Below are 25,283 nucleotides of genomic sequence, written 5' to 3' on the forward strand. Positions count from 1 at the left end.
GTGGGCAGGTTCCATGGCTTCTTGAAACCAGCCAGTTGCCTCAGTCGGAACAAGGTCTCTGTGGGGAGGTCTACAAAGCAATGCCTGGCCTGAGGCCAACAGACATTAGTCCACGGTTCTCATTTCAGACAGGCCTCCTGAGACTTGGGAGGAGGGGCTCCCACCGAGTCCAGTTCCTGTGCCAGCTGCAGCCCTCAGGCCCCTACCTTGTGCTAGGGGCGCTAGGGATCAAGAGTCGATCAAACTTTTTTTTTTTTTCGTTAAAGGCTTTAATTGGTTCCAACCATCCGCCATCTCTTGTGGGCCACTAGGAGGTAATCTACCACCCAGCACCCAGCAGAACCCTAGGCTGGCCAGGTCGCTCACATTGTGAGCTGGGCCCAAGCCAGGAGGCAGGCAGGATGGGAAGGGAGGTGAGCTGCATAGTCAGGTGGACTCCAACAGCGGGAGAACGAGGAAGAGGAAGCCCTCTGGCTGTCTCAGCCAGGAGGAAGGGGAGGCCAAAAGCACCCTAGGCTCAGAGACAGAGGTGGTCCCATCTTGGCCTCCCCTCTCCAGCCCTCAATCTTGCTGCCCAGAACCCGGGCCCCTGGGCCAGTCTAGACAGAATCAGAAAAGCAGACAACAAAAGGCACCTAACAGGAGTTCATGGAGAGATGCAAGGCAGGTATGGGAGACCCCCACTTCCAGTCCCACTGCCCAGGCTACTGGGACAGGGCAGGCTCCAGCAGCTTGAGGACACCGCCCACTAGATGCAGGCTGCCTGTGACCAGTACGTGGATGGCTACAGCGTCGCGGAGCAGGCTGGCCCCACTGCCTGCCACAGGGTGGGCAAGGAGGCCCTGTGGGGGACTGGGTGGCTGAAAGACAGGGTCCCGGCCTTGGCTGATCCACTGCAGGGCGTGGGAGATGCAGCTGAAGACGAGGGAGCTGGTGCTATGGGTGTGGGGTTGGTGGGAAGCCAGCAGCAAGGAGGTGGGCTCACCAGGCTCCAGGCTGGTGGGGCTCCAGAGGTTGGGGCTGGCATGCTCCTCATTCAGGTGGCTCCAGTGCTGTTGGTGTGCAAGGCAGCGGAGCAACACCTGGTCCAGGGTCACCATGAAGTTCTGCTGGTCTGCCGGGTACAAGGATGGGCACATGAGCAAGAGGAACAGGGGTGGGGGGCACAGGAGGCATGCTGAGCACCTGCCTAAAGCCAGGCCCTTCCTTTACACATACGATCACATCATCAGGCCTCACAGTGGGCAGTGCTGGGAGGAAACAAAGATGCAGATGGTGACCTGCCCCTGATCCTGGAGCTGGGGGAAGCAAGGCCAGGTGGTTTAGCTTCAGAGCTGGGGCTTTTGCCCACTGAGCACAGCTCCCCACCCTAGCCTCACTGCCTCCAAAGGTAAAGCAGGGTCCAGCACCTGGGTGGGCGTAAGTAGAAATGCGAATTCCTAGATTCTCCCCAGCAGTCTGATGTGGAACCTGAGGATCTGTATTTTTTTAAGATTTTTTTTATTTATTTGTGAGAGACACAGAGAAAGAGAGGCAGAGACACAGGCAGAGGGAGAAGCAGGCTTCCTGCAAGGAGCCCAATTTGGTACTCGATCCCAGATCCCAGGATCATGCCCTGAGCTGAAGGCAGATGCTCAACCACTGAGCCACCCAGACGTCCCAGGATCTGTATTTTTTTTTTTTTTTACACTATTTCAATTTGTTTTGAACATGACCCAGAGTAAAAAACACTTACGTGGCAACTCAATACTCATACGGGTGTATACAGATGTCTGGGACAGATTTTTCATAAAACTACCCTTCATGCAAGGTACACAGAGACAGCCAGAGGGCTTCCTCATTTTCCCGCTGTCGGAGTCGTTTAAAAAATGCTAGTTTAGGGGATCCCTGGGTGGCGCAGCGGTTTGACGCCTGCCTTTGGCCCAGGGCGCGATCCTGGAGACCCAGGATCAAATCCCACGTCGGGCTCCCGGTGCATGGGGCCTGCTTCTCCCTCTGCCTGTGTCTCTGCCCCTCTCTCTCTCTCTCTGTGTGACTATCATAAATAAATAAAATTTAAAAAAAATGCTAGTTTTAAAAAAAAAGCTGGTTTACACTAGCATTTGATTTTTATTTATTTTTATTTTTTTAAAGATTTTTATTTATTTATTCATGATAGTCACGAGAGAGAGAGAGAGAGAGAGAGAGAGAGAGGCAGAGACACAGGCAGAGGGAGAAGCAGGCCCCATGCAGAGTGCCCAATGTGGGATTCGATCCCAGGTCTCCAGGATCACGCCCTGGGCCAAAGGCAGGTGCTAAACCGCTGCGCCAACCCAGGGATCCCTAGCATTTGATTTTTAAATTGATTTTGAAACCAGCAGTGGGTTGCAGCCTGCATTTTGAAAACGGTTTCCCCCAGTAATTATGTTTTGGTACTGTGGTCACAATACCCAAAACGTACCAAACATTGTATATCTGTACAATAAAACAAGTCTAGCTCCTACCCCAGACCAGTTCGGAAACCCCCACTGTCACCAGCAGAGCAATCCACTTAGGGACCCTCCAACCCCCTGCTCCTACCCAGGGGTCATACCTGTCACCTCTTACCTGCATTGCCAGCAGATGACACCTCTGTCAGGTTAGGGCAGAAAACAGCATAGTCAAACTGACAGGGCTAGAAGGCCAAGAGGAAAGACTGGTGTCAGAGCCCCCAGAGGATGGCCCACCACCCTGACTTGCACCCAGCAGCCCCCTGCCTCCCCCCACATACCCACCTCTGGAGATGCCCCCACCCAGCTGAACCGCAGTGATGCTGTTAAGCCCAGCCATGGCACTTCGGCGGCCCATCCACCTCCATTATACCCTGCGGAACCGGGGCTGGTCGGCCTCCCACCCACCCTCCAGCTGGCCCCTCACCTGCAGCAGCTTGAGCAGGGCCACGGGATCCCGGTCCCCGGTGGAGTTGAAAAGCAAGACGCGCACCTCAGGGCCGCTGGGAGACGGGCAGGGTTGGGGGCGTAGGGCGGTCAGAGTGTGGTACCTCCCGCCCTTCTCTGCGGGCCCCGCCCCCTCCTTCCTCCAGAAACTTCCCTTCCCCTCCGCCCCTCCCTGCGGCCCAGTCCTGACCCAGGTCCCGCCCCCCACGCCCCCGCCCCCGGAGCTCACCGCCTCGGCACCCGGCTGCGATGCAGCGCCTGGCGGAACCAGCGCACGCAGGCCTGCACGCTGCTGGCGGTGTGCGCACCGTCCAAGTACCAGGTGAGGGGCCCGCGCCGCAGCACCTGCGTCCGGCCCAACCACTCCGTGTCCCGAAGCCCTGCAGGGGGCAAGGCAGCCAGCTCCCACCCTAGCCCTAAACTCACACACACAACCTGCCAGCAGGGCCCGCTGTTCGGGGCGCCCACCCTGAGCCCTCTCAGCTGATGAGCCTCTTATTCTTGGGGGCCAGTCACTGCGATCAGCTCTTGGGCTGCCTCATCTGATGGAATCTTCCCAGCAGCCCTGAGAGGGAACTATCCTATGTTAGTCCCATATTACATGTAGGCGGAGAGCCCTTAGCCCAGAGAGGTTAGGTCACAGAGCAAGTGTGCCAGGACGTGATCCGAGATCCTCCTGGCTCCTGTCATGGCCCTGACTGGGGGTCTGGCACACAGTGAGCACACCGGAATCATCTGCAAACGGGGTTTAGCTGCTATGAGTGCCTACTATGTGCTGAAAGCTTTGGGGGAGGCAAGAAGCCTGACAATATCTCCATTCTTAAGACCTGTCTTATGATGATGACAAGGATGACAGTAGCACTGATGATAGTAGTACCATTGACTGGGTATTATATCCCAAACCACCAGGCCCTGGTCTCAGCCCCTTCGTGATGTCACCTCACGGTGGGTCCTGTCATCACCCCATTCGGCTCAGAGTCATGAACTCAGTCAAGGAAGCTTACTGACTTCAGAGCCTTTTGTTGTGGGCACCGTCTCAAACTGCTCCCACCTCTCAAACAGGACATGCTACATGTGAAGGGGCCTGACTGGGCAGAAGGTCCAACTCACCATGCCGCATGTGGGACGTGGGCTGGAACACGGGTGCCAGGGGCATCTGCCACAGGACACTGGGCCGAGACACCTTTAGCTCCCCAAGGCCTGAGGAGGGAGGAAGGAGGGACCTGTGTGGTCGGAGTGTGCACGGGACCTTCCAAGGCAGGCTCCACATGCCCCCTCCCCACCCATCCGCCCATTTACCTTGGTGGTCCTTTTGCTGCAGCCAGCAGCGAGCCAGCTGCAAGGCTAAGGCGGCATTGGACCGCTGGTGCTCTCCCTCCAGGCCCAGGGTCAGTGGCGGCCCCCCTTCCTCCAGGGCTTCCAGCGGTGGGCACAGGTAGAGAGGACACTGCCAAGGAGACAGGTGACAGCTGGTCAGGGAGCTGCCATTGCCAGCATCTTGGCGAAGAAGCCCTCCCTGACGCTGTGGCTCCTTCCATCTTTCCACATTGACCAGAACCCACCAAACCCCGCTCCCAGAACAAAAATGTGCTCCAGCTGGAGGAACAGTTATCCCTCACTGTGCAAATGGGCAAAAGTGAGACCCCAAAGGATGACGTGTCTCCCCAGCCAGCTGCCACCCCCGCCCCAGTGCGGCCAGACTCACTGAGATCTTCTGGGCACGGTCCTGCAGCACTGCCAGGGGACCGTCAGGCTGGAGCACCGTGAAGGCAGGGACGCCATGCTGGGGAGGGGAGGAGAGGGAAGGAGGGAGGGAGACAGGCTGCTGAAGGTCCTCTGTCCCTGGGTCTGGGCAGTTCACTTAGCCTCCCACCCGAGGGGAGGGGAGGTGGCTCTTGCTCCACACACACCACTGAGACAAGAACCCAGGCCCCACTGACGCCCTAGACCTTATCCTGAGTCAGGAAACAGATGCCCCTGCCCCACTTCCCTGAGCCTTGAGGTGCAGGCCCAGGCCATCCGTGGACCTCCTCTGCCCTGCGCTGCCTGGTACCTTGAAGATGCCCCCTTTCTGCCATGCGATCTCCTCCACTGTGTCCCCCAGAAGGCTGGTGTGGTCAAGGCCAAGAGAGGAGATACCACACACCACAGGCTTCCTGCAGAAGACAGGAGAGCCATGATGGCACTGCCCTCGGCTCATGGCCACCATCCTTCTCCCCGCACAGCTGTCCTCACCTGATGATGTTGGTGCAGTCATAAGCACCACCAATGCCCACTTCCACCACTGCCAGGTCTACCTGCAGAGAACCAGAGGGACATCAGGGGCCTCGAGCACCCAGCCAGCTGAGCTTTCCCTCCCTGAGGCCTCTCAGACACAGGACTTTGGGGGAGTGCACTCGTACCTTCTCCTGGAGGAAGATGTGGAAGGCCATGAGTGTGAGGAAGCGGAAGTAGGCTGGCATGGAGACACAGCTATTGCTGTCCTGCGGACAAGAACGTGTCAGGGCCCAAGCCCTGTCACCTCTGCTCTGGGGAGGTTGGGTCCGAAGATGTGGAGCCTCCTCTGGGTCCCTCCAGCGCCCCCTACCCTGCACACCCACCAGCCCTCCTGCATGCGCACCTTGGTCTCCTCCAGCCGGTGGTAGAGGTGCCAGAAATGCTTGGTGAAGAGCTCAGGGCTTATGGGCTGCCCATTGATGCGGATCCGCTCCCGCACCTGCACCAGGTGGGGAGAGCTGCCGGGAGACCCGTGGTCATCGGAACTCCCTTCCCGAGTCCCTCAGACCTGTCTTCAGAAACCTAAATCTGACTGTGTCACTGCCCTGCTGACCATCCTTCTGTGACTTTCCTCTGGCTTCCAGTGTCTCAGCTCCTCACCCGGCCTCCCAGGCCCTGGTGGGGCTGCTGCCATTGGCCTCTGGGCTTCCCCTCTCCCACATCCCAACAGTTCCCTGTGCCCCAGGCCCCCTGGACTATCTATAGTTCCTCCAGCCTGCCCCCCTCACCTTGCTCAGTCTGACTGAGTTGGCCCCTCCTCCAGAAAGAAAAGCAGCCCCACCCTATACCCCAACAGGCGGATCCAGAATGTGCTCTGGGCACCAACAGGCCCCTGCCAACATGCCAACGTCTGCCCCCACAATGCCTATTTTCTAGCCCTGGACAGCAAGGCCTCATCTGTGTGCTCAAGATGCATCTCCAGGCTGGCCCACAGGCTACATGGGCTGAAAGTCAAAAGCTGGGTTTTTACCCCAAAAAATATGTTTTAAAAAAATACTTTTTATTAAAGTTTCATTTTTTAAAGTAATCTCCAGCCCCAACATGGGGCTCAAACTCACAACCCCGAGATCGAGAGTCGCACTCTCTACCCCGTCAGGCTGCCCCGCCCCAAAAATTATTTTAGAAAAAAGATTGTCAGCTTATATTTGAATCCTCCAAGCTCCGCTTGTATTATAAATCCCTCTCTACATTTATTTTGAACAATGAACTGTGAAGAGAAAATATGGCCTGAAATGATCTCAGCTGATTCCAGACAGCCACAGAAGGCACTTGATGGAACTAGTAAAATAAAAGGAAGTAAAAATCTTAAGTCCCTCCACCCCAAGGACCAAATCCTCAGCAATTAATCATCACCTTAATCCTACTGCTTGACTGGTGGCCAGGTAGGGAGAGGCATGTGTAATACGGGGAAGAGTACCTCACGTCTGGTCCATACCCCATCCTCTGGTATGAGTTTTGGGTGCCTGACAACAAGCACGAGGAGGTGCTGCCCCAAAGGGCAAAGCAGTGGCTGAGGCTGGCAGAGCAGAAGGGAGGCCTTGACACGCTGATATCATAAACTACCTAGACCTTAAACCCTAATAAGCCAGGTTTTCTGCTCCTTACTGTAGAGACATCCAAACTGATAAATATTTCTCTGTGATTTTTTTTAATTTTTTTAAATTTATTTATTTATGATGTCACAGAGAGAGAGAGAGAGAGAGAGAGAGAGAGAGAGAGAGAGGCAGAGACATAGGCAGAGGGAGAAGCAGGCTCCATGCACCGGGAGCCCGATATGGGATTCGATCCCGGGTCTCCAGGATCGCGCCCTGAGCCAAAGGCAGGCGCCAAACCGCTGTGCCACCCAGGGATCCCTATTTCTCTGTGATTTTAAAGCTATACGTGAGGGCACCTGGCTGGCTCAGTTGGTAGAGCGTGCAACACTTGATCATGGGGGGTTGTGAGTTTGAGCCCCACACTGGGTGTAGAGATTACTTAAATTTTTTAAAAATCTTACAGGAAAAAAAAAATAAAAACAGGATGTGGAATTTAAAAGTTAATAAAAGGGTATCTGACGATTCTTGCTATGTATTTACTTTATACATCCAAGTTGCTATCCCTCTCCCAAATTTGTTTCATTACGAAAGTTCAAGACTGCCACAAACTGGGGCCAATATGTTAAAAGCTAATGGAATGGTTATTCCATTAATAAACCAACACTGGGCAGAGAGACAAGCAGTTGAGCTCCTGCTAGTTGGTTCCAAAGCCCTCCAGAGAGCTAAGAGATCCCACATTTCTCCACACCTCAGTACCTAAAGAATCCTGTCTTCAGGCCGTAGCTTCGGAGAATACGTTCCGTGAAGGCACAAGTGGAGCCCTAGAAAGAACAGGTCTTGTCTGGCACGTCTCACCCTCCCACACCATCAAATGGCTATCCTGCTCCTGAGTCCCATCCCTCACCTTCCCCTTGGTCCCAGTGACGTGAATGATGTTCAGCTGGTCCAAGTCTTCCACCTGAGACAGAGACAACTGCCTCAGCCGCAGACTCATAGATGGGGGAGGGCGGGGGGGAGGGGTGTCACTGGCCCCGCCCACCTTACCTGCAGACCACTCCGTGCCAAGTACAGCTTCATTGCTTCCAGCTGTGTCTGAGGATCACCCCGCTGGCGCTTTACCTGCTCCAGGTAGCCAGCATTGGTCTGCAGGGTATTCAGTGTGCGCACTGCATCCTAGCAACCACAGTCCCCAGGTAGCAGGTTAAGACCCACCAGCAGTCCACAGAAACAGAGGAACCCCAGGGCATCAGTGGCCAAGCCAGGGCACCAAGTCTACAAATGCCAGCCCTGTTGCCCCAGCCTAGAGGTTAGAGAAGTGGCATCTTTCCAGCCCTGGCAGAGATGGGAGCCTGTGGCAGTTCAGCCCCACCTAGGAGTGTCAGGCAAGCAGGTTACATGCCTAACGGGAAAAGCCTTGCTTCCTGTTCCCAGTTCGGGCTTCCGAACTGTCTTCAGCAGTCTTCACCCCCCACACCAGGGCCTTAGGTCTTGTTCCCTCCAATGACATCCACATCTATACTGGGTCCTAAATTGGGAGGGGACTGCAGGAGCAGAACCCCAGAAGGCTGGGGTCTTAGAACTGGAGGAATTTGAACTAGGAATCCCTGGAAGTTTCCATGCCCAACCCTGAGGATGGGGCTCCGCATTCTGACCCAAAGAAGAGCTGCTTGAAGCATCCAGATGGAGAAGAGCAGGAGGCTCAGAGGAAGAAGGGTATATATACCTGGGGTCACCCAGCTGGCAAGGTGGGTAGCTACAGTCTCAGGAGAGTCTACCCTGAGGGTGAGAGTGCAGGTGCTATTTATTTCTCCTTAGGGTCCCAATAGCTGGTTGGAGGCCCCACACCCATTAAAACTGTTAACTGCCTGGCAGGCAACAGGTGTGGTCTACGGAAACCAGCCTCAGCAACAGAGCCTGGTGTCAGTTTTGTTTTCCAAATTCTTACCCCCACCAACATGGGGTGAATCCTGCCTGCCCCCCAGTTGCGGGTACTTTCCTGAATCCTGGAGACTCCAACCCAAAATCTCAATTCTTGGATCTCTCAAGTGTGAATTCCTGAAACTCTTTACTCTCCCCCCAGCCTCCACCACCCAACCGCTTAGTTGGGACTCTGGAGAAACTGGACCTCCTGTCACTGGGCACCCCTTCCCACAAGGCGGGACTTCTTAGCCTCAGAATTCCCAGAATCGGCGGCCCAGGCCCAACTTCCTGGTGCCTGTCCCCACCCCCGGGCTCCAGGATGTCCCGCCCCCGAGTCCCCCACCGCCAGGCTCCCGGTCCACCCCAGCCTCAGGACCCGGAGTCCGGACGCCGTGTGACTCAGGCCCGGCCCACGTGTCATCATCGCACGACCGCTCGTCGGCCCGCCGGATACCTGATACTCCATGCCGGGCTCCTGCGGCGCGGGCCACGCGCTCAACCCTCGCCGCGCCTTGACCCCGGTCGTTGCACCGCGCGGGGAAACTGCTGCCAGGAAGAGAGCCACGCGCAGGTGGCGGCGTGCCTGCGACATACTCCCGGCGCCCGCTACCACTCGCTAGGCCCGAGCAGGAGACGCCCCGCCCCGCCCCCGCCCTCGGCCAATCAGCGCCGCCCAGTGCGTCCTCCGGAACCAATAAGAACCCGCCGATGCCATATTTGTGAGGGGCAGGCCCGGGGGCGGGGCGGGCGGTTTCGCCCGGTTTGTGAGGGGCACGCTCCCCGGAACGCCCTCCGCACGCGCTCAGCATCTCGTGGACTCGGCCACACCCCCAAAATAGTCCTAGTCTGCACCCCTCAGCCTGGTGATCCACGAGGACTAGCTCTGAGGCGGCACAGAAGACGGAGCAGGCGTACGCTTGGAGGGAGGTCCTTTAATTCAAGCCCAGAAACGTCACGCCTTAACGCACAGACCGCAGGCGGCGGGTGTCCGGCCTCTGCGCTCCTGAATCTGACAATCCGATGGCGAGGCGATAGACCCAATCCCAAGCACCTTCGCTACTGGGGCTACTACCGTCCCTGGGCAGCCTCGGAAGGCGTCCTGGAAGAAACGACATCCTAACAGGGGCCTGGGGATGAGGCGGAGTCAGAGAGGTGGCGAGCAGCGGGTGTGGGGAGAGGTTTCCAGGCCAAGGGAGCGAACGCCGGTGAAAAGCAAAGGACTGAAGAGGGAGAGGGCGGGGTGGAGAGGGAGGAAGGGAGGGAGAGAGAGCACGAACTAACTAGCCCGAGGGAACTGCACTTCCACCTGGTGGGGCCTAGTTGCCCCGGAGTGCCAGAATGCCTGATCCAGCAGGACCTTGTAGCCTAAGAAATTTGGATTAAATCTGGAGAACAATAAAATGGTTTTAAAAAAAGATAACAAGATCAGGTTTGCGCGTCGGAAGACTTGCTGTGTGGAGAATGAACTAGATAGAGAGCCACGTGGGGAGGAGACATAATCTATCCTAGTTTAGGGGTGAGGAGGACTTGTCCCAGACTTTCCCCGTTTTGACCTTCTTGGCCAGAACTGCTAGCATGGAAAAAGTAGCATGGAGATTCCTTTTCTTTTCTTTTTTCTTTCTTCATAAGATATGCCTGTCATTTATTTTTCAGCCCTCTGTAGGATTAAAAAGTCCTTTTCGCATCACATTGCCATGCTCCCTGCTCTTGGTCCTCTTTTCCATGTACTCCTTCAAGCATTGTCTCATCTCCTGATCGAAATCATTGCAATGACCAAACAATTTCAGAATGCTGTGATTTTTATGACATTCCTTAAGCAAGTTAATCAAGACATTGCATTCTTCAGTGTGCAGGTGTAGAGAGATAAGACAATGCATCTTTAGAAGGTGAAGGAGCACAACAGAACAACCTGATCATCCGCCACACCCAGAGGGCTGAAGCTACAGTCACCAGGGAAGACTCCCCATCCAAAGGCTGGTGGCCTGGGCCCTGGGCAGCTCCCGGTGGCAAAAGCTCCCATGCCCTCCACAGCTGACCGGCTCAGAGATGCCCTTTTTATAGCTCAGGTCACAGAAAGGTGTATGGATGGGGGGCTGGGGGGCAGGGTTGCTATAGACAACACTCTAGGGAAGTTCCCACAGGCAAAAGATAATCCTTCAAACAACTGATTCCAGCACCTCCCTCCCTCTTTCCTGCCAGCATTGGGGGTAAATATTTATCAGAGATTGTTTGATTTTTGAAATAAACATATGACATGTTGGGAAGATTCTGTCATTGGCTGGACTTCTGCTCTTTACATCACTGTTGGGCATCCCAACTCTGGCCCCATGGGAAATAGATGCTTTCCCTTCTTGGTTTTCTTCTCCTTCTCTTCCTCCTCCTTCTTCCTCTTCTTCATTGAAATGTTCTCTATGCGTATACATGCATATAATAACTGCATAGAAATGATCATAAAAAGGAGCTTTAAATGTTTTTTGCTTTGTGGGATCCTGGCAGGCTCAGTCCGTAGAGCATTCAAGCCTTGATCGTGGGATAATTAAGTTCAAGCCTCATGTTGGGTGTAGAGATTACTTAAAAATAAAAATCTTTAAAAATAAAAAATATTTTTCTTTGCTCACCCCTACCTCTTAAATTCCTCCTTTGGTGACATCCCATCATGTTTTCTAAGCACATGAGATGACAGACACATCTAGACATCTATAGGACTTTGTCGATGTGCATGACAATATTTTCTGCATCTTAACACTTTTTTTAAAAAAACATTTTATTTATGAGAGGCACAGAGAGAGAGCGAGGCAGAGACACAGGTAGAGGGAGAAGCAGGAACCTTACTGGGAGCCCGATGGGGGACTAGATCCCCAGGATCGTGCCCCAGGACCACGCCCTGAGCCGAAGGCAGACACTTTAACCGCTGAGCCACCCAGCATCCCATCATCTTAACACTCTTATCCAACAATAAGCTTACAGGGATCCCTTGAAGATACTGACTTAGCAGATAGTTAAAGAGCACTTGTTTGGGCCATGCCCTGTTCTAAACACCTTCTATACCATTCCTTTATCCATAATGACCCTATAAGACTAGTATTAATGTTACTAGTATTAATGGCCTGTTTTCACAAGTGAGGAAATAGGCCAATTGCCTCCCTCCTGCCCTTGTGCCGGGGCGGGGACCCTGCTAACTCAGTGGCAGTGGCAGTACTATATTGCACCAACCACTTGCCTGCTGAGGGGCATTCGTGTCACCTTCCATCTGTGTTTTGTCTCTGGGGACAGCATGTGCCCCAGGGGGTTTTGTTTCTGTGGGTAAGATCCCCTGTAATGAGAGTTTGGGGTCTATGGGTATTTGCAATTCTTTCCCCTCACACTGTAACATTTGCATCCCACCAACTGTGGGTGAGGATACCCCATTCCCAGAATGTCCCCCAGACTGCTGGGTGTAGAGTACCTTGTCACTGTTACTCTGCATTTCCCTGGCTGTGGTAAACATGAGCATTTTCCATACATTTATTTCTGTAAACTGCCTCCCTCATCCTTGGCACACTTTCCTACTGTCTGTTCATCCCCTTCTCGGCAGTTATAAAAGCATTTTGGGGATCAAAGACATTAGTCCTCAGTTCTGTCCTGTATACACCAAGTTTTGTTTGTTTGTTTGTTTAAGTAGTCTTCTAGTAGTTTTTATTTTTTTATTTATTTTTTTACCCCCCCCCCAGTAGTTTTTAAAGTAGTTTTGTTTTTTTGTTGTTGTTAAGTTACTGTTGGGGGCTTAACTTAAAATTCACAAACCCGAGATCAAGACCTGAGCTGAGATCATGAGTCAAGCCCTTAAATGACTGAGCCACCCAGGGTCCCCCGAAATGTTTTTTCTTGATCTACTATGGGTGGCCTCAGTTGATCCATATATAACAGGGTGTACTGGAGCTCCGGGTCATTCCTTCAAGAATGAGACCGCAGGGAAAATAAGATGCCAGGAAGGAGTCTCTCTTCTCCCAGGTCAGCTGGAAAACTCCATTTATCTACATTCCTAAATCTTAACCGATCTCTTTCCCTTTGCCCTGAGCAAAGAAGTCTGTTCATTTCCCCCTCTCTAGAGCAGACTGCATTTGCAATCTTAACAATCATTGAGCTACCGACTTCTGTTCCAGTTGGGAACAGAATAGATGCAAAGGCATGAAGGCAAGCAGCAGCCCAGAAAATTCTGGGGGTCTATCTGATATCATCCCAGTTGTGTAGGAAATTATAAGTGGTGACTAGGGCTTTGGCAAAGCCACCCAGTGGCCTTGGGCAGGTCATGTCTCCTTTCCCCTGGACCTCTGTTTACTCCATGGTCTCTAAGGACAATGGTCATCATAGCCACAGACACTGGGAAATTTGTAGGAGTCATTTAAGGGGGTGGGGGGTTGAATAGAGTTATCTTCTTTTCCTATTTTTATTTTGTTTTTAAATCCTAATATTTTGAGGGAGGGGACGCATGGGTGGCTCAGTTAAATATCTGACTCTTGATTTTGGCTCAAGTCATGATCTCAGGATTGTGAGATCAAGCCCCTCCTCTGGCTCTGTGACGGGCATGGAGCCTGCTTAAGATTCTCTCTTGCTCCCTCTCCCTCTGCCCCTATCCCCTCCCTACTCTCTCCAAAAAAGATAAAAATTCAAAATAAAATAAATCCTAATATTTTTTGATGGATAATACATCATATCATTCAATTAGTCAGAAGTACAGAAAATACACAATGAAAAGCTTCTCTCCCACACCAGGTCCCAGCATCAATAATAGCTCTCTCCAGTCAGTTATGTTTCCTGTGAGCTCTTCAGAGATATGTCATGCATTTGCAAGCAAATATAGAGATTTCCCGTTTATACTTGCAGATAGCAGACCATATACACAAGTCTGCATTGTACTTTTTCCATGTACCTTTATATCCTGAACCTTATTTTGGACCATGTTGGTACATAAGAGCTGCCTCACTGGCTAATTTGTTTTTTTTGAAGCTGCTCAGTACTCCCTGGCGTGGAAGTACTACTGTGGATTTAGCCAGTCTCCTACTGATGGACATTTAGGTTTCTAATATTTTGCCATCACAAGCAATGTTGCAGTGGGTAACATTTTACCCTCATCATCTCTTCCATGTGTGAGCACATCTGATGGATGAATTCCAAGAAGTGCAATTGCTAGGTTAAAAGGGATTGGCATTCAACATCTTCATACATATTGCCATATGTATGTGCCTGTGTGTCTCTGTGTGTGTGTGTCTCGAATAAATCTTTAAAAAATGTATTAAAAAATAAAAACAAAAAAAAACATTTGTATGTATGATTTGCTAACCTCCTTTGTATCATTGCTTTTTATTTTTATTTTTTTTAAAGATTTATTTATTTATTTATTCATGAGAGACACAGGCAGAGGGAGAAGCAGGCTCCTCACAGGGAGCCCGATGTGGGACTCGATCCCGGATTCCCAGATCACCACCTGAGCCAAAGGCAGGCACCCAACCACTGAGCCACCCAGGCATCCCAATTTTTTATTTTTTTAAGATTTTATGTATTTATTCATGAGAGACAGCAGAGAGAGAGAGAGGCAGAGACCTAGGCAGAGGGAGAAGCAGGCTCTGTGCAGGGAGCCCAATGTGGGACTCGATTCCAGGACTTCAGGATCAGGCCCTGAGCCGAAGGCAGATGCTCAACCAATGAGCCACCCACGTGTCCCCATTGCTTTTTATTTTGAAAGTCACAGATGTTTATAGAAGAAAACAGAGAAATGTGTAAGGGGAAAAAAATCAAAGTCACCTTCATCACACACCTGGAAAACCAATGTTGGCTTTTTAGTTCCAGGATGAAAGTATTCATGCTCTCCAGAAAGGACAATAGAAACAAAGCCATTGTCTGGAGAGAAAAAGAAAACAGGGATGCAAGAAAACTGGCAAGTGGGTCAGTGTCCCCCCACTGGAAGCAGATCTGCAGATGTATGTAGAGGGGAGCAAGGGCCAGGAATTCTAATTTAACCCCCACCCTCTCAAAGGGAAAGGATGTCATCCATCCATCCATCCATCCATCCATCCATCCATTCACCTCTGTGCCAGACCCTGGGCTTGGTGCTGGAGACACTGGGTTCTGGGGACAGATGGCCAAGTCCTGCTTGCAGAGCGCCCTGTCCGATGTGAGAAGACAGTAGAGAAGGAAACTCACAAAGGAACATACATCTTTGCAAACCCTGATAACCCTGATTAAAGCCATCCTCACTGCTATAGGGGCAGGAGGCTGAGGTCCTAGAGAGGGACAGAGACAGCTTGGGGTCACACAGCAGGTCAGCAAAGGCCCTATGCTGGGCCCCAGGGTGGACTTTTTAAACTCAGATCAGCCTGTGTCACCGCCCCCTCTCTTGGCCCATCATGCCCTCCAGATTAATAAAGCCCATAAGCTCACTGTTGCCCAGCTTCCACCACCTCTTGCCTCACTAACCACCTTAGCGCACCATCCTTACAGCTGGCCAAGGACTTCAGGAATCGGTCTGGGTGTCTTCCACTTCCAAGCTTTTGCTCACATTTACCTTTGCCTGAAATACTTTTCTTCTATACTTTTCTCCTTTGCTTTTTCGGGCAGGTTGCTTTCAGTTAACATTTATTAAACACTTATCCCGGGATCCCTGGGTGGCGCAGCGGTTTGGCGCCTGCCCTTGGCCCAGGGCGCGATCCTGGAGACCCGGGATCGAATCCCACATCGGGCTCCCGGTGCATGGAGCCTGCTTCTCCCTCTGCCTATGTCTCTGCGCCTCTCTCTCTCTCTCTCTCTGTGACTATCATAAATAAATAAAAATTAAAAAAAAAAGCTATTCTTAAAAAAATAAATAAAATAAAATAAACACTTATCCCTGTACTTGACATTGCAATCTCTTTTTGTGTTCTTGAAAAGTGTGTGAATTAGAGATTGGCCCCATTTTATAGTAGAGAAATCGAGGTTCGTCTGTTGTCAATGAGCTGGGTGGCCCTGGGCAATTTGCTTCCCCTCTCTGATCCTGTCTGGCCCTTGGTCTCCTCCTTAGTAGGGTGAGAGCTGAAATGAGCTCTGTCCTAGCCCATAATTTCTGGGGATATCTATGGGTGGATATTTCACTGAGGACAAGTCTCCAAAGGCTACCACACTCCAGAGCCTGGACTAGAGGGGTCCAGTGGTTCCTTTCTTGCTTACGTAGACCAAGGGAGGTTCGAGCTCATTGGTAGGTTTGTACAGAAGCCTGACAGCCCCCGGCCCCGGGGTTTTAACCCTTTGATAAAAAGACTCCTCCACCACCCAATATCTATTTACATCTAGTGACCTATAAGAAAACACTTATTCTGTAATTGGGGGAAGAAAATTTGCATTAGAGGGAATTCCATATCCTCAGTGGTGTGGCTATGCCAAACTCACACCCTTGAGTCTGGCTACTAAGGTGTTTATGGATTTAGTTGGAGGGCAACCGGGGCCTTAAAAATAGGCCTCCCTCTGATCCTGTAATTCTATTTCTAAAAATGACCTTGAGGAATCAATTGGAACTGTGCTCAGAGCCCCATGAGCCATGTTGATCACCCTCCATCTTAGGTGGCAGGTTATAATACAAGGCTCATGATGCCCTCCTCCTTCCTGAAACCCTTTGTTCTCTGTGCTTCCCTGACACCTCCCTCCCTGGTGCTACTTCTTCCTTCTTCCTGCTTGGCTGCACCTTCCCCACCCCCTGCCCTCACCACCCCCATCCTCATGTTGGAGGGCCCCAGGGATCATGCTTCTCTCTCTCCAAGGTCCCAGGTCTGGGATGATGTCTGAGTTTCAAGTGCTACGGACATGAGTGGCCTCCTGACATCTCCCCCAGGCTTGACCACAGCAAGCACCTTACACTGGTCATATCCATAGCATGTGTTCCCTTGTGTTCTGCCCTGAAACCAGTCAGCCAGCCAGGCCTTCCCAGCTTGGGACACAGCTTCACCATCTGCCCAGCTGCCCTCACCTTGGGTTTCCCTCACCCCCAAACCCCACCCATCCACAGCCTTTCCAGCAGCCACAGACTTCCCTCCATGTCACCACTGCTGCTCCGCCCTGTCTGTAGTCTTGCTGCTGCTCCTTTGGACACACACAAGCGTTCTCTTGTCATTTAAAAAGAAAATCAGATCTTGTCTCTGTTCTGCTAAACCCCTTCAGTGAATTTCCACAGCATTTAGGGTTACATCCAAACTTTTGTACTCACCATCTCTTACCATCGCCCCCGCCCTGCTGGCCTTCTCTGGGATCCTCAGATACACCTGCTCACACCCATCTCTGCAAAGGTCCACCTCGGCATTAAAAGTACCCATGTCATCCTCACAATAGCTTTTTGAGCACTTTGATTATCCTCATCATACACATGGGAAACTGAGGCAGAGTGGTTACTCAGCCAGCTGAAGGTCACACAGAGAGAATGTATGACAGTGCCTTAGGGCCTTTGCATTGGTGGTTCCCTCTGCCTGGATCATTCTCCACAAAGTTCCCATGACCGACTCCCTATCATACCAGGTCTTTGCTCAAATGTCATTTTCTTGCCACATTCTGTTCACCATCTGCCCTTTTGTTTAGCCACTGGGGATACTGAAGCCCAGCAAGGGGCTATAACTGACCTGGAACTAGGCATGGCCCACATGTTCTTGGGGTGTTCCTGGGGTCCCCACTCATGGCCAAAAGGGGCCCTCAGAGGGTACCAGACATGTGATGCAAGGCCTTGTGGTGGGCCAGGCCACAGAGAGGCTGGCTTCAGCCCGGCCTCCTCCCCAGGGGCCCGACGCTCTTTGGACTGGCTGCTACCTTCTCTGCTCAAACCTGCAGACAGCTGTCTTCCTGACCTCCAGTGGGAAGAAGTGTGTGGAATTTTTTTTTCATTTGCATATCTCACTCTGCAACCACAATTGTCTTCAGCACCTCCTCCCTGGGGTGTGAGATTTATGAGCCGTGTCCTTGCCAGGTGCTGTACTGAGCCCTTCTGACCAGGGAGGAACTGAGGACCAGAGGTGCAGAATCACCTGCGAAGCTCACCAGCTGGCAAGTGGCGGAGCAAGGATTCGGCTTAGTCCCAACTCCATTTGATTCCAGCTGCTTCCAGTTTATTTATCTTTTATTTCCTCTCTATACCCAGAGCGGGGCTTGAACTTACAACCCCCCCCCCCCCAGATCAAGAGACATGCTCCATTGACAGAGCCAGCCAGGTGCCCCCAGCTGCTACTGATCAAGCTTGGGAATCCTTGGCTATTTTTTTTCATTTGTGACTTGGATTTTCTTTAATAATAGCTAATATGAATTCTTTCTAAACATCAGCACTGTGCAGAAATCTTTATGCAATGCTTCTGTTCCTGGACCCATTTCTCAGAGGAGGCAAAAGAAGGCCTAACAGGGAAAATAGCTTAGTCACTCAAGGGCTCTATAACACAGGCTCCAGACTCCACCCTCAGGCCACCCCTGGACCCTGCCCCCACCTGCCCTGTGTCCTGCAAGGGCACCTGTCACCTGGTCATTTGATCAATGGGGCTCTGGCCTTGAGCTGGCTCTTATTTCAGAGGGAGGCCTTACTGCCTCAAGGAGCCATGCAAAATGCCAAAACCCCATAGCTCTTGGAGTGTCCTCAATTCTCTCTTCCCTGCTGAGGGGACCCACACTGTGTGACCCTGAGCAAGTCACCTCACCTCCCTAGGGTCCTGACCTGTAAGGTAAGGGGGCCTGGATGACCTCACGGGGGCCACTGCTCTCAAACCCTTGCATCTGGGGCCACCCCTCCTCTGCTGCTGGGCAGAAGGTTCTATGGGTCAGGTGGTCTGGGTAAAGAGTGGCCTGGCCTGGTGTGCAGCCCCAGGCTGGCTAATGGCAGCCTTAAAATTCTGGCCTGGACTTCAGACTACAGTCCCAAGAGGGAGGGAGGTGCTGACTCACTGTGGGCCCATTCAAGAGAGGAGAAAACTGAAGGTTGTTGAGGCCAAGTGACTTGTCTAGTGCCTGTCAGGTCCTGAACCTTGATTTCCTCACTCAGACTCCTGCAGCCAGGCGAGTTCTATACCAGCTCCAGCCAGTGTTCACCCAAGCCAGGCTGGAAGGTGGGGGGCCGGCCTGGGCCAGTCTCCTCACCTCTCTGAGCCCCATTTCCTCATCTGTAAAGCAGAGAATGTTGTCATGCCCACTTCAGAGGGGTGTGGTGAGGCAGAATGAGAGGGTGCTGGGCCTGGAGCCCAGAGCAAGCTCCAGATGGGGGTTAGAAATTCAATAGGCTAGGTGCTTAACTGCTCACTATCGCACCTTCCAGATCTATAAAATAGCAACATCAGCACGGGACCAGGGCTGCCACTATTACTATAATTCTTACTATTATTATTATTTAAATGGAGCTAACAACCCTTCCTTATGGAGCAGGCAGAATTTAATCTGGTGAGATCCAGTGTAAGAACCATGTCAAGAGGGCAGCTCCAGTGGCGCAGCGGTTTAGCGCTGCCTGCAGCCGGGGGGTGGGATCCTGGAGACCCAGGATCGAGTCCCACGTTGGGCTCCCTGCATGGAGCCTGCTTCTCCCTCTGCCTGTGTCTGTGCCTCTCTCTCTCTCTCTCTCTCTGAATAAATAAATAAATCTTAAAAAAAAAAAAAAAAAGAGCCTGGAGCACTAGAAGCCCTGTGAGGGGGCCTCTGCACCTCCCAGTCCTGCTGTCAGTTCTGCCTTGGGGACCCCTCCTCAAGAGCTTCCCCCCAATATAAACAATAGTGAAAGGGAATATAAGGGAAGGGAGAAGAAATGTGTGGGAAATATCAGAAAGGGAGACAGAACATAAAGACTCCTAACTCTGAGAAACGAATTAGGGGTGATGGAAGGGGAGGAGGGCAGGGGGTGGGGGTGAGTGGGTGACGGGCACTGAGGGGGACACTTGACGGGATGAGCACTGGGTGTTATTCTGTATGTTGGTAAATTGAACACCAATAAAAAATTAATTTATTAAAAAAAAAAAAAGAGGGATCCCTGGGTGGCGCAGCGGTTTGGCGCCTGCCTTTGGCTCAGGGTGCGATCCTGGAGACGCGGGATCGAATCCCACGTCGGGCTCCCGGTGCATGGAGCCTGCTTCTCCCTCTGCCTGTGTCTCTGCCTCTCTCTCTCTGTGTGTGCCTATCATAAATTAAATAAAATAAAAATTATTTAAAAAAAAAAAAAAAAAGAGCTTCCCCCCAACCACAGCGGGCAGGGGTTCCCATGGAGCCTCTGGCCTGGTTAGAAGGTGGAGCTGAGGCCCACAGGGGAGGCCCCTGATCGCCCCAAGCCCACAGAACAAGATTTTAGAGAAGACAAAGTTTTCCCCTGGGGCCCTGCCAAATGTGGGTTATCACTGTTGATGGCCTTGGGCCCCCGAGGGAGTAGTTACACGTTACACAGAACAAAGATCTAACCTTAGAGAGGCAGGAGTTACCTGCCCCAGGTAACTTTACCAAGCTCTCCTACCTGGAAGGAGGAAGTTTTAGCTGAGAAAGGACTTGCAGATGGGCCCGGCTGCTCCATGGTAGCTTCCCACCGCACCTTCTCAGCCAGGAGGTTGCCAAAGACCTGGTACCGTTCATCCCTGGGCTTCCTGCACCCTAACGGGGCTGGGCACAGAGTGATCCCTGAGTGAGGGCGCCTCTGTCAAATCCCCTCTGCCCAGGGCTTGGCTGGGCTAGAGGAAGGAGGGGGTGTTGGGGGGATTCCCTCTCCCTGCCTGTTGGCCTTGGCCAGGGCCTCCCCAGGGCCAGGGAAGAAGGTCTTAGCTGATAGGTGCCTGCTCTCATCCTGGGATGGGCCTAGGGAGGGACCTCTCTGATGAATCTCCCGGGTTAAATAACAGCCCAGGAAGGTTAAAGGTGAGTGGGAAGGTGGGGGGTGTGCTGTGCAGAGAGAAGGGAGCCCTTGAGAAACTTCCAGACCTTGGGGCTGGGCTTCCTGCAGAGCCAGGCTGGCCTTATCTGGCCTTTCTTATCACAGCCCACCTCTCCTCACAGTTAGGGCCGTTGGCCCTGGCCCTGCCAGGCTGGGAGCCCCCTACAGCAAAGGCAGGACACCCAGGCACTCTCTACCTGAGGAGTCAGAGGCTGGGTTTTCCCAAAAAGGAGCCAGGACAAAGACAGAGTTCCCCGCCTGCAGGGTGAAATGGAGGGCTGGCCCCCCAGGGCTGGTGGAGGCCTTCCCCACCCCGGCTTTCCCCCTTCAACCGTCAGCTTGCATGGGCTGACCCGCTGGAGTGGGTGCCACTCGCAGATGCCAGGCCCTCCACTAGCTGCCTCAGGGTAACACCACGAGGCCCTGCCCTCTGGGAGCTTTGGTTCCTGACCACGCATCTCTCTCCACAGACAGGGCAACTCCTTCTGCATGCCAGGGGTTGAGGCATGGTTAGTCCAGGCCTCCCCTCTGGGCAGTTCTGTGTTGGGGGAGCTTGGAGCCAGCAGCTCCAGGGCTTAGGGGCTGCTTTTTGTTTGAAAATACGGTTTGGCTGCATGAGTAAAAATACGAAGTAAGGAAACAGGAGAAAACACAGAGAAACATGAAGAGCAAAACCATCCAGGAACAACCACGAGTAATGTTTTACTGTGATTCCTTATTTTTCTTATAAAATGAGTTCAAGCAATAGAACTGGAACATCTTTCTAATGCTATACACGTGCTGCCTGAATCCCAACCAGCAGCGTTGGTTGGCCAGAGGCACCCACCTGGACACAGGAGTCCCAGGTCTGGACGTGCACTGAAGGCAAAGAGCTGCTCTAACTTACCGAAGCTGAAGGAGGTTCTCCCAGCTTTTCCCCACACAGGGCTGCCCTGAACATCGTGGACACACTGGGAGGAGGTAGCAGAAAGGGGGTTAGGGGAGTAGCCTTTGTGTGGCCACTGCACACCTGGCCACATGGCCCTTCTGTCTACAGGACGAGAATCAACACAGAGACGTGCCGTCTCTACCGGGTCATTCCACGATGTCTTGGCTCTCATGTAAGACTAGCCAAGACTAGTTGGATCCCCACTCCTCCTTTACAGATGTTCCTGCTTCCTGTCTTTGATCCCCTTTGTCTTGTTTTCCAGGAATCCTACAGCTCCTGGCAAGCCTTCACCCAAAGCACCCACCACTGACCCCAATGTAGCGTGGCCTGATGGTCAGCCCTCACTCCCATCAGCATGGGACCATCAGAGGCACTTGTCCAAGCCACCACTCCCTCCTGCCCAGAACACCCTCTCCCTGGCCCCTGCTTACCTCATCATTCCTGCTCTTGATTCCCTGAGGACATCTGAACACTGGAGGACCCAGGGAGCCATCATCTCTGTTCTCTCTTGCCATGTGATCTCCTCCTGCCCTGGACCATTACAAACCATGGTGCTGACAGCTCCCAAAGGTGTACCCCAGTTCAGACTCTGGGGCCCTGAGCTAGCCTTTGATATACACCTGCCAACTCCACTGGATGTCCTCTCCATCTTACCATGTTGGACCACCCATGCCTGGGCCCCACCTCCTGCAGCCTTCCCTGTCTCAGGGATGGCAGCCCCAACCTCCCTTCCAGCAAAGCCCGGGACTCTGGACTCCTTTCATTCACTCATCCAACCTGAAAACACTTACCCTCATAGCATCATCACATAGATTGACACACTTGCCACCAGCCGCATTACCAGGCTGGTTCAGGCCCTCATCGCCTCATGCCTGGATTATTACAGCCCCGTTTCCCCTGCGTCCAGCTTTCAACAGAGACACTCTGACCTTTTAAAACGCATGTCCCGGGAAGCCTGGGTGGCTCAGAGGTTTAGTGCCACCTTCAGTCCGGGGTATGATCCTGGACCCGGGATGGAGTCCTACATCGGCTCCCTGCATGGAGCCTGCTTCTCCCTCTGCCTGTGTCTCTGCTTCTCTCTCTCCTTTTCTGTGTCTCTCACGAATAATAAAATCTTTAAAAAATATAAATAAAAATTATAAAAATAAAATGCATGTACCCCTCCGCACAAGGCTCTCTGAAAGCTTCCTAGCCTTGGGTCCTGGCACTTGTGCCACCCTCTACCCGACCCCTCCCCACGTCCCATTTCTCTCGGGGTTTCTGCTCCTGTGTCACCCTGAGCCCCTCCCACCCTTTCCCCACTATTCCACTTTATTGTTTGCCACACAATTTATCCCATCAGACTAGTTCGAACCAACTAGAATGTGAGTTCCATAGAGGTGGGGGTGGCCACTGCTTGATAGCTGTATTGGGTTCAGAAAAGTCTGGTCCTTGGAAGACACAGACAATACATGCTGAACAAAGGCATGAAACAATCAGGCTGGTAGTGAGGATGCAATGAGGCTGTCACTGTATCAGTGGAAATGTCTTTTTTTTTTTTTAAGATTCCATCTATTTTAGAGAGAGAGCTCGAGTGGGAGGGGCAGAGGGAGAGAGAGAATCTCAGACTCTACACTGAGCATGGAGCCCAACATGGGGCTTGATCTCAGATCATGACCTGAGCCCAAACTAAGAGTCTGAACTGATTGATCCACCCAGGTGCCTCAGCAGTGGAAACTTCTGTAAGAGAAATTGCTGGGTCAGAGAACAAGAGCCTCTGCAGCGCAGCTTTCTATCTCCTTCAGAGAAGAAAAAAAAAAAAAACGCACCTCTGACAATTTAGGCCAGGTCATTCAAAACTATTGACTCCAAGGGTGCCTGGGTGGCTCAGTCAGTTGGGTGTCAGACTCTTGGTTTCCACCTGGGTCATAATCTTGGGACTGTGATATCGAGGGCCCCCGACCCCGGTCTCTGCGCTGGGTGTGGAGTTGGCTTGGGATTCTCTCCCTCAGCCACATTCCCCCGCCCCACCCCATGCACAAAGGAATTCATTAAAAATCATTTAAAAAATAAAACTATTGACTCAATAACCATTAGGACAATTTGCAGTTGTTTCCATATGGATTTGATTACTTACTAGCTATACTGACTTGGATAGAAGTCCATGTCCATCTGGAACCTCAAAATGTGACCTTATTTTAAAAGATCTTTGCAGATGTAGCTGGTCGAGATGAGATCATACCGGATCAAGATGGGTCCTAAATCCATTGACTGGTGTCCTCATCAGAGATAGTCACACATAAAAGAAAGAACACGAGGTGAAGACAGAGGAAGAAACTGGAGAGGTTCATCTACGAGCCAAGGAAAGCCAAGGACTGCCAGCCATCACCAGAAGCTAAAGAGACAAGGCATGGAACATTCTCTTGCAGAGCTCTGCTGACAGACCCTGCTGACACCTGGGTTTCACCTGGATTTCACTTTTAGCTTCTGAAACAGTGACAGAATAAATATGTTATTTATATGTTATTATATGTTAACCCAATCTGGTTAGGTGATTTCCTATGGCAGCCCCCAAAAACTAAAACACTAGTCAAGAGGCCTTGGTGGCTGTTAAGCATCTGCCTTCGGCTCAGGTCATGATCCCAGGGTCCTAGGATCAAGCCCTGCATCAGGCTCTCTACTCAGCGGGGGTCTACTTGTCCCTCTCCCATTCCCCCTGCTTGTGCTCTGTCTCAAATAAAACCTTAAAAAATAAAAACAAAAAAGAGGGTTTTTTTGTTTTGACCTCTGGCCTTTTGTGAAGCTGAGATCTGGATCAATTTCTACAGGGACAGATACGATAATAAGTTTTACCCAACTTCCTTTGGGGCCCCCCTTCAAAAGACATCCTCCTGTGACAGAATATAGAATTTGCCCTAAGCGTGCCTGTCCCCAGCTTCAGACTCACAGGGAAGTATCTACCAAAATGTGCTCTCCTCCAATGATTGCAGCTCTGTCGCCAGACATGCCAACCTTCCCACTGCTGTTTGGGGCCTGCTCACCATTCTAATTCCAGTGACTGCCACCTCCCCAATCCCCTGGAGATCCTTCAACTGCTCTGGTCCTTTCTTGCCTCCCTTGGCCACCAACTACTCAGCAGCCTGAAGGACCTTTGCAAGTTACAGATCTAACTCTTGTCACTTTGATCGAGAGCCTTCTGCAGCCTTCTGTGCTCATGAGTCAAGTTTGAGCACTTCTGTCAGCCATAGGACATGGATTCACCATTGCAGATGCAGCTCACAGCAGGCTCTCCCCAGTTCCCTCTCTCTGAGGAATTAAGATCCTGCCTCATGTGTCTTTCCTCTCCCTTGGACACCAAGTGGACAGGGAGAGCAAAAGAGCATCACAGCACCTGCTTTTGCAGGAGCATGACAACAGTGTTCTGGAAGGTACACACACACTCACACACAAACCCTCCAAAAGACAAAAGTACTCTGCAATTATGTCTGGGGACATGAACTGGGATGAAGAAAAGAGTCAAGACTTGACAAATCCAATCTCGATGGTTAGACCCAATGTGCCAGCTACAGGGTTAAGAGCTGGGGGGTCTGAACACAGAACACAGCACATAGCCACTTACTGGAAAAAAAAAAAAAAAGAAGTCAACTTTAATTATAACTGACCAAACTGCGTCCAGGAATGTCTCCAAACTGAACAAAAGAAACACGATAAAATTCTCTATTGAAGAAACCAAGTTTTTGCCAACCCCAGGCGTCTGAGGGTTGGGCCAAGAGTAGCCCATTCCTGAGGCTGCTTCTGTCCCCCACACAAGTTTCTCATCCCGAGAGGAGAGCTGGCAACAGGCAAGGGACCTGTCCCTT

The 25,283-nt window shown here is 52.0% G+C and overlaps 1 protein-coding gene and 1 long non-coding RNA gene across 4 annotated transcripts; one reads left to right on the forward strand and one right to left on the reverse strand.

Moving 5' to 3' along the window:
- Positions 1–17: 17 nt before the first annotated feature.
- FPGS (folylpolyglutamate synthase) lies at positions 18–22,593 on the reverse strand. 3 transcript variants are annotated; one of them, XM_055319054.1, is made up of 16 exons: positions 21,876–22,593; positions 20,106–20,248; positions 7,772–7,900; positions 7,632–7,685; positions 7,484–7,548; positions 5,536–5,650; positions 5,318–5,398; positions 5,151–5,212; positions 4,969–5,071; positions 4,621–4,698; positions 4,215–4,362; positions 4,026–4,115; positions 3,145–3,295; positions 2,896–2,971; positions 2,587–2,653; positions 18–1,114 (listed from the first exon to the last, which is right to left on the reverse strand). In XM_055319054.1, exons 2-16 carry the CDS (start codon positions 20,160–20,162, stop codon positions 705–707), a joined length of 1,686 nt encoding a protein of 561 aa, XP_055175029.1. In that variant the 5' UTR covers positions 20,163–20,248; positions 21,876–22,593; the 3' UTR covers positions 18–704. The 3 variants fall into 3 exon arrangements, with proteins under 3 accessions (XP_055175029.1, XP_055175020.1, XP_055175038.1); XM_055319045.1 differs by lacking the exons at positions 20,106–20,248; positions 21,876–22,593 and adding an exon at positions 9,102–9,984; XM_055319063.1 differs by lacking the exons at positions 7,632–7,685; positions 7,772–7,900; positions 20,106–20,248; positions 21,876–22,593 and adding an exon at positions 9,102–9,985.
- On the forward strand, positions 18,167–25,186 carry LOC129505828 (uncharacterized). Its single transcript, XR_008663607.1, has 2 exons — positions 18,167–18,342; positions 23,629–25,186. It is a non-coding gene; the product is annotated as an uncharacterized LOC129505828 (long non-coding RNA).
- Positions 25,187–25,283: the final 97 nt, after the last annotated feature.

The sequence above is a fragment of the Nyctereutes procyonoides genome, unplaced genomic scaffold, assembly GCF_905146905.1.
Source record: "Nyctereutes procyonoides isolate TBG_1078 unplaced genomic scaffold, NYPRO_anot_genome, whole genome shotgun sequence".
Classification (NCBI taxonomy): Eukaryota; Metazoa; Chordata; class Mammalia; order Carnivora; family Canidae; genus Nyctereutes; species Nyctereutes procyonoides.

Bases quoted from the DNA above. Each gene is read 5' to 3' on its own strand.
- FPGS (XM_055319045.1), bottom strand. From the start codon at position 9,239: ATGTCGCAGGCACGCCGCCACCTGCGCGTGGCTCTCTTCCTGGCAGCA. The intron at 7,549-7,631 runs GTGAGGGATGGG...TGTTCTTTCTAG, and splicing joins TCACTGGGACCAAGGGGAAG to GGCTCCACTTGTGCCTTCAC. The intron at 5,213-5,317 runs GTACGAGTGCAC...GGTTCTCTGCAG, and splicing joins ACATCTTCCTCCAGGAGAAG to GTAGACCTGGCAGTGGTGGA.